This window comes from Parasteatoda tepidariorum, chromosome 11, assembly GCF_982258835.1.
Source record: "Parasteatoda tepidariorum strain Cologne lab strain chromosome 11, Ptep-v5.0, whole genome shotgun sequence".
Taxonomy (NCBI): Eukaryota; Metazoa; Arthropoda; class Arachnida; order Araneae; family Theridiidae; genus Parasteatoda; species Parasteatoda tepidariorum.
The window spans coordinates 12,727,405-12,741,766 of record NC_141765.1 but is presented as its reverse complement, the minus strand read 5'-3'; the positions used below and the strand labels follow the sequence as shown (position 1 = coordinate 12,741,766).

The following is a 14,362-nucleotide window of genomic DNA, read 5'->3' as shown; positions in this document are numbered from 1 at the left end:
AATGAAGGGGGAAAAAAACGAGGAGAAAGGTGGACACAATGTGGAAAATTGTTTTTGTTGGGACTACGAAAGCTGAATTGGAACGGAAAAAAATTGATAATGACTCCATATGTGAATTTTGTACATAATATTCTTAAATTGTCTCATAAAATAAAAATGTCTGCTACTTTTTCACTGATATTCTAGTATTTCTGAATTTTCCCTCGAGTTTAAAAATGCACCCGGTATGGGTGCCAAAAAATGACTTTTTCTAGAAAAAAATCCTTTATAAAAAAAGTAGAGCAACTAGGACTTTTTCAAGAATGTTATACTTTACAAAACTCAATAAAAAATAAAGTTTTAAGCGCTTTTCACTTGTTCTTCAGAATTCTGGTTCTCTTTAAGACCCCTTTGATCTTTTATTTTAAGCCAGACACTTGAACTGGTTGCTGTTCCCTTCCATGGAGAACTTTTGGTCATTGGTGACCTCTTTTGTGATAGCGATACACTTTGATGTCTTGCTCCGAAATTTTATATTGGTTTTAACTATAAATCCCTTTTGGAATTATTATGATTAATTTAAATTTTATAAATCTCATTGGTTATGCTGAACCATCTGCTCTTGCACTGGCATCCAGTTCGTTCATTCATCCAGTTCGTATTTTTTACTTTCCCACATGGTTTAAAATACTTGATTTATTGTTTTAAACTTACACATCATCGATATTGTGATATTTTCTAATGTGTATCAATCTTTATTAGTTTTAATTTTACTTTACTATAATTTTGTTGTGTTTGGTTCTCACGGGGCAACGAGTCGAACCCTTATTCGAAAACTCCTTTAGGGGTAGGTCTGTCACTATTAATATTACACAACTAAATAATGAATATCTTGGTTAAATTTGACAGTTTATAGGTCAATTAGTTTAGTTTCTACAAGCCTTCGAATCTTGACTACCCAGTCTTACCCTACTTTCCCATATATTAAAACGAAAATATTATAAATATACTTTTTGCAACTATATGTATTTTAAAAGTTTTCTGTGTGCAGTTTTTATTTTGGAATCATTGAAGTTGTTTTCCACTAAAAATAAAGTTTCAATAAATGACGTCAAATTTGCTCTGTATAATGATACAGCTAATAACAGAGTAGGTCACACATTTACGGATGAAACTATCATCTATTTACTTATTCTAATAAAAAATAAATTACTTAAATGACTCTGACAAATATTTTTCTTCTGAGAAAGAAAAGAAAATTTTTTCTCTTTACTCAGAAGTAATTATTCTGATAAATATAATACGTAATTATTATTACAAACTTTTCCCTTCACTCATACTGAAGAATGAGCTCTCTTTTTATTTTCTCACAAATACTACGTTTAACCAGCTTGTTATAATATACAATTTTTGAGCGTTTACGTTGTTTTGCTTACTTTAGAAAATATGTTTATGTTTAAGAGCAAAACTTCCATGAAAAATCAGTTGATAGAAGCATTCCTAACTTTAAAAATATTTATAAAGTCTTATTCTTAAGCATTATTTGTTAATTCTGCGCATGTTTATATTCTTTGTTTTAAGAAATGTTATTTAATATATTATGTAAAATGTTGTTAATAAATAATGCACTTGTTCATGGTTAAGTGAAATCTATTTTTTATAATTTTTCAGTACTCAATTTTATCGTATATATTTTTTCTTTCACAGATGAAAATTACTCCATGAGATTGTCTTAAACGTGAAAATAAAGTAGTACATAATTATCATTATTTATTTGAAAATTATTACTTTTGAACACTTAATATCAGAAAATGATAAACTGTAGAGTGTATTTCCTCGATGAAATAAATTAAAATAACTAAAATATATAAAATAAAACGTGCAATTGAGATTAGTGTAATGAATATTCTGAAAATGTATTGAACGATAATGTTAAGATTAAATTAGCTGTTATAGATTAAATTTATTTATAAACATTTAATAAAGAAAGGTGAAATGTCTTGAAAGGTGAGTCTTGAAAGATGAAATGAGAGTATCTTTAAACATTTTTCTTCATTTTGTAAACGAATGTTTCTTTTTCTTTCTAGCTGGTAAATATTTTTCAGTTTATTATTATTAGATTGTATCAAACAAGTGTAACAAAAAAAAAAAACTTGATATCAAATAAAATTATTTATATAGACTTTGAGTTGCTGAATTCGAATAAGTTATTTATTTTGAGGATACTTGAATAGTTATCAAGTTATTTCCAAAATAAGGTTTGCTGCGCATAATAGGAATAATAGATGTCACGATGGCTCGAAGGCAGAGCACGTGCCTCTTTTGTTTAGGAGAACACTAGTACAAAGCAAGTGGTTTTTCGACTTTTGCTTTAGAGTTTGCTTGTAAATTTACTTTTCAGTGTTTTTTAATTTATATTTTTATACTTTCAAATAAGCGAATAAAATTTTTATTAATGATAATGAAAAATATCAACATACAATCAGCAAATTATCAACAAAAATATTAGCGTAAAACATACAGAGTGACAATGAGAAAATTTGATAAGACAACAAAAAATATAAACAAAAATATCAGCGTAAAACATACAGAGTGACTATGAGAAATTTAATAAACATTTGATAAGACATTTGCAATAGATATTTGTTTGAATTAAATATGAACTTTTGAACAGTATTTTTAATATAATTTGGATGATCTTACATCATAGCTGGATTTCTCAAAAGCCATATCTGAAAACTTTTGATGAAAAGTGGTTAAACTCAAATGAAATAAGTTGAACAAAAAATTACCATATAGTATCTGCTGTGGTTAAATATAGTTAGATTTCTTCATAAATTAGATGGTTGATCAAAAAGGAATAAACATCTTGGGGTTGTATTAAACAGGAATTTTTTTCAGCAATAACCTTAATTTTTAATTTTTTACTGATAAAATTATAGGAAAAATTCTAGTGAACTACACACCCTTATTGCTCAATTCCAATTACCTGAATTATATCATAAAACTAATTAAAATTTAAAAAAGGATTCAACGAATAATTCTCGTGAATTATGGGATTGAACGTAACTCCTCATGCACATACAAATAATAGGCATTTCTACACGAAGAAAAAAAAATGTGTAAAATTATAGTAGCGTGGAGTAATGATATTTCTGATAAAAAAAAGTCATAAATTTGGTAATAAAACCAAATTATACTACGGTTTTAAGCCATTCTCGAGATAATTTTTCCGTTCATATGGTAACTGTTTACCAGAAATTTTGGTTTTCAAAATTATAGTTCTTACTACCAAACATATAGTAAAAAATGCAAAACTGAAAATTAAATTTAACCAAATAAATTGTTTTTTGCCATACTCTAAGGTATCATGATAAAATTTTCAAATTTCAAGATATTTACCAAATTTATCACGCATTTTAAAAGCATATTTTAAAGTTAATTGTACCAAACTCTTTACCTAAGCGTTTCGGTAAAAATTACTGAGCTTTTTGGTAATTCCATAGTGCTATAAATACGATAAATGTTACCATATAGTGGAAGTTTTGACCATACTTTTTTTCTAAGTGTGCATTATTATATGTTAAAATTAATGACACTATAAAAACTTTTTTGTACCGTGTACGTTTTTTTTCCTTAGTGTAATACGCTACTGCAACCCTGATGTCAGTAATCTTTTCGCTATCTGTCATGCAGACAACATACGTCTTTTTTTAGGGGACTAAGTTAGAAACCAATCAATCTCAAAATAAATAGCACGTTCGAGTTGAAAATCTATAAAAACGTTTTGTTTGAAATCAAGATTTTACATTACATTTGGTTCCATTTCCATGTTAATGTGGGAAAACCAGATCATTAGATTTTAAGTTATTAGTTATCCCTTTTTTTTGGAGCTTACTCTGCACATATATGCAGTTTCTTTCTTTTTTTTTTCCAAAAAAATATCAACTTCTACATATTTCCTTCTGTTGTAATCAAACATTTACGATAATTTGGTAAATATTTGTGCAGTTAGTTTTTAAAAGTGACCCAATAAATGAAAAAAGACATTAAAAAATTATGCGAATAATTATAAAATAAAAAATTAACTATTACTTTTGCAAGAAAAAGAATACATATTTCACTGAGAAAAACTATTTAACGATAAATATAGACTTTTTCTATTTCAAATCGTTACTCGTACGTTGCGAAAAGTTTCAATATATATATTTGACGATTCAAAGCTGTTTTTCACGAAACAGTTTTTCTCTGTTTTTCACCTTAATCATAAACGGATTGAAACTGTCAATTCAAATACTAGTTTTTGCCCTGCAGTTTTGCTTACCATAAGTTAACTTTATCTTTTTTCAAATCATTTTACGATTATTTTCTATACTGCTCTTATATTCCACTATTTATTTAATGGCTTTGAACATCTATTAAATTATATTGTGATTTGACTCCATTATCGAAATTATACTCTATTTGATCATTATCTGTCTTTAGATATAATTTTTACGTAAGTTAAATTGACAAACATTTTTAAAAGGGTGGGCCATTATAGTCTTAAACTTTTTTACAATTAAATAAGATTTTAATAAGTAAGACTTTTAAGTAACGACAGTTTAACCTTTTGACACAGAATTTTTATTAAACATATTTTTCATAATTTAATTATTATTTTGTATTAATTTTGGTTAATATGAGAGAAAAATATTATTTTTGACATTTTAATAACTTATGGTTATGAAATATATATTATGAAATACACAAGTGTTTTTTCTGCGTTAAAGGTTAAATCTTCCAAGCATGACTCACTTCTAAGCAATAATTTATCAAATCTGCAGTTATTCATATCTAAAAGAAACAGTTATTCATCACATTAAAGTGTCTTTACTTTAAAACATTCATTATTGATTAGTTTTTTAATATGAATTAAAAAAATTCAAACTTTTTTTGGATTTTATATTTTAATGCAAATATATATATTTTTATATATATATATATATATATATATATATATAAAAATATATATATATTTGCATTAAAATATAAAATCCAATATAATATCATTAATTATTGGATATAATATCATTAAAATATAATATCCAATAAAATCCAATAAATATATACACACATCCTTAAAAGTATTTTTCTGTAAATTTGATAGTTATATTTTTTTCACAGGGGGAGGAGTTTTAAATTCTACGAATTAAAATCCTTTTCGTGTTATTCGCGTAATGAAGTCATTTAGCCTCTTTCTGTTAGTGGCTTCAACACCTTGTTTCGTTTCTCTCTTAAAATTACTTGTGTTTCATTTCTGTTTTGAAACAAAAAAAAAAGACAAATAAATACAACTCAATAATCCTGGAAAAGACGGGGACGGAGAAAGAAAAAAAATAAAGTTGGAACTAAACTAAAACATTTACGTTGCGAGTTAAATCCGTTTTCTCTGCTTGTATACAACAATTTTTTCGAAAAGTCAACTAAAAGCATTTTTACTTCCAATCTATTGGGTGCGCTTGCGCGTCCGAACTTCTATCGATAACATCCTCTACTTGCTCCTTCTCAAATCATCAGTTGCTCTTGGTCTTCCGTTACTAGAGGTTACGTTTTGTGGAAACACAAGTTACGTGAGAGCACGTGCAGATAAAAGCTTTCAATGTCTTTCATACACAAATAATACTGATTTTCAAACGATGTATTTTAGAAAGAGTTCTTGAAAGATTTAGCATTAAAGAAAAGATGATGCCATTAATGTTAATAATGATGGTAAGTCTTTTGAAATATTTTATAAAATTACATTTAAAATTATTGGTATTTTTTGAGATTTTTTTATTCAAGAAACCTAAAACTTTTCAATTAAAAAATTAAACTTCTTTTCTATAAACACAATTTATACTTTTTTTTCATTGTAGTTAAATGGAACAGCAAAAGATATGTTTTTGATAAGGGTTTTGCTAAGTTATAAATATAAAATAGTACAATGCTGTTTATAATTAAGGATTTAAATACTTTACAGAGAATGATTATTTTTCATTGTTTTTATTTTAAAAATAGTAAATAATGTTTTATTTATTTTTATTCGAAACAATGTTATTTCCGAGACAGAAAAATCCAATTTTTTTGAAATTTTTTATATTACTCAAAAAAAGGTTGATTCTTGCTTTTGAAAAATAGATAAGATGTTGAAAAGCTGATCTATCCTGAATATGTTTCTGGGTGGGTCCGCTCTATAATACCTTAGCTTATTTGTAACTCAAAAAAAAGAAGCAATTTTATTTGTTTCGCCGCTTTAAACGCTCAAGTTATGCTTTTTTTTCTTCCTTCCTCCTAGGTTGTTTTCTTTTTTTTAAACTCTTTTTCGTTTTAAAATACTCAAAACATCCTGTAATTTAACAATGCAAAAAGTGTAACTACATGAGTAAATTAAAATATAAACACTATTTTAAAATAAAATAAAAAGTATTCACTTTAAAGAATAACATTTTAGTTATATAATAGATTAGAAACACAAGTTTGTTTAAAACTTTAAAAGTTTTTAATGAGCTTCTCTTGTGTTTCTATTAAATGATAGAGTTCACAAAAAATTTGAAGGAATACTTACATTAAAAAATGTTTTTTTTTTTAAAATTATAGTTTGGTTAAATAAAATATTGTTTCTGTTGATAACTCTTACATTATTCTTTCAGTAAGACGTTTTTCAGAAAAATATTTCTTCTATACTTTTTCTTTTATTTTAGGATATTATAGTCATTAATAAGTTAAATACATTTTTTGTTTGCTTATAGAATCTTATTTGTTAATTACATATAGTTTAACTGATATACTTTTTATACACATCTAGTTAGAAATGTGTCATGTGGCTTTGACCTCGATATGGAATTCCTTTTTTTAATAAATGGAGTGTTTTAGGAAGAAATGAATTGATGCAGGGTGTTTCGTAATGTTCACACTAGATGCGTATATATATATATATATATATATATATATATATATATATATATATATATATATATATATATATATATATATATATATATATATATATATATATATATATATATATATATATATATATATATATATATATATATATATATATATATATATATATATATATATATATATATATATATATATATATATATATATATATATATATATATATATATATATATATATATATATATATATATATATATATATATATATATATATATATATATATATATATATATATATATTCGCTCTTATGCCACAGGTTTTTAGATAGTTCAGAGAGGAAAAAAAAACGCTCTCAAAATCTGACGAATTACTAGTGAAGGAATAGCTTGAAAAGAAACGAAACAATATTTCGATTGCTTGAGGAAACTTGGAGGTATTTTTAATTACTGCATTTGAACTCCTTTCTACTTTCTCCGGCAATTAAACAGGTTTTAATTTTTTTCACTTCCGTCTTCCTCAGTAGTGAGTCCTTAAATTTTGATAGCGTTTTTTAAATTTTTTTTTTCAGATTTAAGTATTAACTTGTGGTCCCTTATGTGTATTCTTCTTTGATTAATATTTTAAAAATATAGATTAAAGACTGTCATATTCTAGATACGATATGCTTACACTAAAAAAGTAGATTAAAATTTATTACTATGCATAAGACTCATTATCATATTTGTAATTCATCATAATATTGATTTTATTTTTATCCTATCATTGCTTAGTAATTTGAAAAATTTGAAATAAATGAACATGTTTTTGAAACCTTTTATTTCTTTTATTTAATCACCAAACGAGATAAAAATTATTACAACCAGATATTTCATAAGTATAGTTGTGTCTTGTAAAAAAAAGCACATTAATTTGTTGAAGATTGTGTTATTTACCTGTTATAATTTGGTCAGCACAATTTCTTCATTCTGTACCCAATATTTAATGAGTATTATCCTATAAAACGTTATTTGAAGAATTTTATGCAATGGCTTTTAAGCACAAAACGGTTACTACAGGGTGTGGTGGGTGTGGGTGTTACAAAATTTAACGAACAAATTCATAGGAGAAATAAGGCATCAAAGGGATGAAAACTTATCATAGAACATGGGTTTGCAAACCACGTTGAGAGCTTTAAAATCGGGAAAACAAAGGAAGTGGATTGCTCGCGATGGAATTTGTCGGACAAATTTTGAAGCATCTTGACTAATTAGCTTTAAAACATGAGATACCATCTCCTGATTTCCTAAACGAAAATTGCTTTATGCATAAAGATGAATAAATAAGCGTTTATTTTTAGAAAACATTTTGTGGTACAATTTCGATTTTACACTTGTAACATGCTCTTTAATTTAGAACGCTAATTGAAGAAGTTAACACGATTTGCTTAAACGTCAACAGATCATGCTTTTTTTTATTAAAGCAAGCAAACAAGAAACTCTGTTTCGAAATGACTAATTACTTGCATTCAACTAGAGGGTGTGAGATGATACATTAAAAAAACAAAGTAATTTATGTTAATACAAAGGAATATTTTATTGAAGACAGTTCTATTTCGTTATTACATACTGTAGAGGATTTTGTAAGGGAATACCTCGCCGAATAGCATATTACACACATCATTTATATTTTTTAGTTTTAGAATTTAATTTCTTTCTCTGAACCGTCGAAAGTAGGATTGTGGTTACAAAAAAAAAACACTGCAATGTAAATAAAATGATATTTAAAGCTTTTGATTATTATACTTTTATAAAAGTGTCAACAATCATTATTGAATGTATAGCACGTTTATTTAATGTATAAAATATAACTATGACTATAATTTAAAACCCTATTTTAGGAAATTAACATAATTTGCCTAAATGTTAAACTTAAAACAAGCATCGTTGAACTTTTTAGTTAGAAACACCGTTTTCTAAGTTCCAAAGCGACAAATTGCTGGATTTCATCCAGAGACATACATGGTGGTTCATAAAAAATAAATAATAAATAGAAGTTAAAAAAATAATTGTTGAAGATATTTTGCAGAACCTTATTGCATACCTAATATCAAATTATTATTGTTATTTAAAACTCTATATGAGGAACTTAATTCTAATTACCTAAACGTTGAACCCACTACAACCAATACTGAGCTTTTAACTGAAAGCACCGTATCCTAATTTTCAAAACGACTAGTTGTTGACTTTTAACCAAAGCCATACATGGCGGCTCATAAAAAAATTATTAAACAGTAATAAAAATATATTTGTTTAAGAGATTTTGTGGAATAATTTTTTATTGCATATCTGTTATTCAATGATTATTATTACTTAAAACGTTACATGAAGAACTCAATTCAAATTATTTAAATGCTGAACTCACTAGAATCAGCCTTTTTGACTAGCAACGCCGTGTCCTGATTTTTAAAACGACTAATTGTTGACTTTCAATCAGAGTCATACGTGATGGTAAATAAAGAAATAAATGATAAACAAAAATAAAGAAATATTTGCTGAAGAAATTTTTAAGAACAATTTATTTTTTACACAGCTAATATCTAATTATTATTATTATTTAAAACGTTATATGAAGAACCTTATTCAAATTACCGAAATACAATCTCACAAGAATCAGCATTGAGCTTTTTAACTAGCAACGCCGTGTCCTAATTTTAAAAACGACTAATTGTTGACTTTCAACCAGAGCCATAAATGATGGTTCATAAAAAAAATAAGATTATAAGCAGAAATAAGAAATATATTTGTTGAATACATTTTGCTGAACAATATCTCTATTACACGTTTAATATTCGATGATTATTATTATTTAAAACGTTATATGAAGAACTTAATTGAAATTACTTGAAGCTAAACTCACTAAGACCAGCGTTGAGCTTTTTATCTAGAAACGCAGCGTCCTAATTTTCAAAGTGACAAATTATTGGCTTTCTACCAGAGCCATGTCCAGTGGTGGCATGTAAATATTTATTTGCTGAAGACATTTTTCAGTAGAACTAAATAAAGAAAACCATTTGATTATAAATTGGCTGATTTCGGAAATGTCTAATAAGGTTTTACGTATTTCATGTTGAAAACATTCTTATATTACCAGCAAATAAATTATACTAGAACATTTTATTCGTGGTTAAAAATATTTCCCTTCCATATCTCTCTCGAGCATTCATTCTCTAAGGTTCTTAATGTCCTGAAAATCCATTTTGGGAGCATTCACGTTCTTTTCAAAGGAATGAACATGTAACGTTTCATTAATTTTCTTCAACCGTTACTTTAAACTAATGAATGCTATGAATTGTATAGGGTTCGTAATTAGTTACAAAATTCGCATCCTCGCCCATTTTTAACGCTCTTCCTTTGAATTAAGTGTAACAATATATTTTTATTTACATTAGGTACTTTGTATGTTTGAGTCTTATTAATCCAAACTATTTACTCATTACGCATGTTTAAAGCTTTTTCAAATAATTTAAAATATTTAAAGATAGAAATTTAGCTGTATTTAATTACATTTATATAGTTACAGTCGAGAGCTGTTGTAGTTTGAGATCTGATCTTAACATAAGTTAATATTTTGCTTTTTTAAGAAGAGAAGCACTTCCAAACGACATATTCTATATTTTTAACCCTTTGACGCAGAATTTTTCTAAACATATTTTTCATACTTTTTTCATTATTTTGTATTAATTTAGATCAAAATAATTGAAAAAAATATACTTAGCATTTTAATAAGTAAATAATAAAATTATATAATAATAATAATAAAAGTATATTGATTAATATAATTTTATTATTAATTTCATTAATTTATTATTTAATTATTAATTTTTATTATTATTAATAATAATAATAAACGAACCCTTCAGTTATTAAACATCAATTTATCAACCAGAAAAATTGTTCTAAAATATACCAGCTCTTGAGTTCATTCAGTATGTTAAACCTATTCATAGTTTACCTGTTATATAGAAGTTAAAGCTTGTTCATTTGACGCAGAATTAAACTTATTTTTCATAATTTTTTAAATTATTTTGTAGAAATTTAGTTAAAATAAGCTATAATAAGTAAAACTTTCCAAACACGGCTCACTTCTAAACAACAATTTTTCAAATTTGCATGTATTTATTATTATATTTATCTTTTTAATAATTTATGGTTATGGAATACAGCGTGATGCTACGGTATCTTTTTCTGCGTCAAATTTAAAACTTTCCAAACGCGCCTCACTTCTAAACAATAATTTTTCAAATTTGCAGATATTTAAATAGAAACGGTTATTCATCATAGAAATTTCATTAATTTACAAAATCTATTATTAAAAAATTTTCGATATTCCAGGAATCTTTTTTTTAACAAAAACAATTAACAGTAACAAAAATCAGTAAAAATTAACAGTAACATATGGTCTTGTAATTTATGATAAATTTTGGTAAATGTGCTGAAAGTTGGTAATTTTATAATGATTCCTTACGGCGTGGCATAAAAAGCATTTTATTCAGTTAAATTTAGTTTTCAGTTTTGTTCTTTTAACTAAATGTGTGGTAATAAGAACTATAATTTTGAAAATTATAATTTCTGGTAAACCGTTACCATATGAACAGTTATAATTAAGGCCCCGATTTTGATGACATTTGCATTTTTTTGCATTTTTGAACATTTTTTGTCTTTTAGAGCATTTTTTTAGATTTATAGGGCATTTTTCTTTAAATTTTGGGGCGTATTTTGCATTTTAATGCATTTTTTAAAGTTTTTTGTTAATTTTTTCCAATTTTTACTATTTTTTATCAATTTTCATTATTACACTGGCTTCCAAACAATGAAGAAAATCTATGGAATATTAACAGGTGAAGCAAAATCTTTTCAAATTGAAGAAGAATTGTAAGTAAGTGAAACCGTCTTTTTCAAGTGCGCACCTATAACATCAGTAGACGTTGAAAGAAGCTTCTGCAGGAATGAAAATTTACTTTCAGACAAGAGACGCTCGTTTACATTTCAAATTATCAAAAAACATTTAATAATCCAATGTAATTCTGATATTTAGTAATATTAAGAGATGGAGGTTGTTATATCCATTAAAGTTTCTACACAAAATAAAAATATTTTGGTGTCAATATATTTTCCTTTTTTTGTTATTTTAGGATATAAAACATATTTTTCAAACTTTAATGAACGTAGAACAATTATTGCATTGCTTTATATTTTTTAAATGACTCATAATAATTTTAAAGACCAAATTATTTTTTTAATTCAATATTTTTGCTTTATTTAAGGCATTTTTTGCACAATTTTTGCATTTTTAAGGGCATTTTTGACCCTTTTTAAGGGCATTTTTTGCACTTTTTAAGGGCATTAGTTGAGATTTTTTAGATCAACAAAATCCGGTCTCTAGTTATAATATATCATAAATTTATGTTTTATTAATCAGAATTATGTTTTTTTTCTTTTTACAAGAAATTTCATTACCGTGCAGTACTGTAATTTTACCAGAATTTTTTTCTCTCTGTGTTAATCGCATAACACTGTAAAATCTAATTGCTGGCAGTGGATAAGATTTGACAAATTATTGCGATTTTGACTAGAATTAATAAGCTTCATTTTATGGTATAATCAAACATAACGATTGTATGGAGATTTTAAGGCATATTTGAATATAGTGGTTAATTTATTATAAAATTATGTTTTTTAACAAAATTAAAAAGAATGGATTAGTTAGAATTAGTTCATGATCTGGGTGAATTCATTCCTTTAGGATTAGGGTTTATGAAATCATAGTTGACATTATGAGGTTGATGATATAAAAATATCAAATAACCATAATAATTTCATATCATTAATTTCATGGATGCATTAAAAAAAAAGAGAGATTTTGGCGAGAATGTCGAGAAAAGCAGAGGAAGAAAGGCAACATATTTAGCTTTCATCGCAGTTTTCTAAAAATTCTTTACTTTTGTTTGTGTCTTGTTGCAATTATTTACAAAGTTATAGCAGTTTTTGCCCAAAATGATGACAGTGGATAGACTTAAGATTTTAAATCTTTAAATGTGTTTATATCAAAACCAGATTTTTTCACGTTTCGCACTATCTTAAACACGATTTCTTATGTTGTATTTAAAATAATTGTATGCGATTTTTTATGAGTGTTTATGATTATATCACACATTGTTTGAACTACAAACTAACAGAAAAAAGTAGAATTTTATTTTTATGCGAGTTTTTTCTTAAAGACAAGTGCGGAAATTTTTAAAAATTTGCTTTTTTAACTATATTGATTCCTGACTCAGTAGTATATGCACTTGCTTTTAAAATAAGAGTTCAAAACATAGTTGATATCCTTCTAAATATAGGATTGATAGTCTTAAAAGATAGAAGTTTTTTTACAGTGTTTAGAGCATCTGCAAAAAAAGTGCCCCCCTTTTTCTTTTTACCTAAAAGTGACTATTAAAAAAATAATAATATAAATAATTTTTTTGCTAGTTTTTACACATAATAAAGCAAATAAAGTAGTTTTTTAAAATTTGAATATTTGAAAAAAAAAGTTGTCGGATACCTTAATCTAATTGCATAGAGTACAATTTTTATAAATTACTCCAAAATGAAGAAGGATTCAAGGAAGGATCCTTTGAAGAAGGATTATCTATTAAGATTATTGTACATTTTGTATTATAATTGGTTTGGACAGACAAGTTTCAACTCCTTCGATTTGTAATTTTGAACCCAACACAGAAGACAAGAGGAAAACTCCTAGATCAAGCATTAGTGATAAACTAGCCCTTGTAGAGGACTTTTTCATGGAATTTATCCGCATTTATATTTCACTACGAGGAAAACCACGAAAACTTCCCACGGTTGACTCGTTGGCAAGAGAATTCTAACCAATGATTAGTATGCCACTGAGGATATTTTACGTCAGCTCAGTGGTCGGCGTGAGCCGGGAGCAGAAATCGTATCAACCAGTCACTCTTGGGATTCGAACCTGAGTCATCTCACTAGGATGCAACCACTCTATCCCCTGCGCCCCCGTGGCTCTATTTTTGTATATTCAATTATGTAGGTGATAAATTATATACAAATGCCAAAATTGTGACTTTCAAAGGAATTGATTTTCAGACAATTTAAATGAAAGAGCTGTGTTCTCAAGTAATTTCACACTTTTTTTCCAATGTTTTTGACATCCTCCTCCTCTTTGTCATACAGCGCCATACCCTTGTCTCATTATATTACATAAACATATAACTGTAGTTCAGATACACAGCATGACGTTAAGGGTTTCAAATAATGCTTTTGAAATTTCAACTATGAATCTTAATGTCATTTGTGAGCATATAACATTGGTAAGAATTGTAAGTGTATTTTTGATGAAAAATAAAATAAAATAAATGATATAAAAATAGTTAATTTGCTGGCTTTAAATGTTTTTGTTAAAA

The 14,362-nt window shown here is 26.2% G+C and overlaps 1 protein-coding gene across 3 annotated transcripts in view; it reads left to right on the top strand.

The window, feature by feature from the left end:
• The window catches only part of ktub (Tub domain-containing protein ktub), a 148,962-nt gene that overhangs the window by 44,003 nt on the left and 90,597 nt on the right, over nucleotides 1-14,362 (top strand). The window contains exon 1 of one of the 3 annotated variants that reach the window (XM_043042943.3): nucleotides 5,537-5,730. The exons of the other annotated variants lie outside the window; for them this stretch is intronic. Within the exon in view, the coding sequence (XP_042898877.2) occupies nucleotides 5,704-5,730 (27 nt within the window). The 5' untranslated portion in view covers nucleotides 5,537-5,703. Of the gene's footprint in view, nucleotides 1-5,536; nucleotides 5,731-14,362 lie in introns of those variants that run through there. 3 annotated transcript variants of the gene reach the window in all.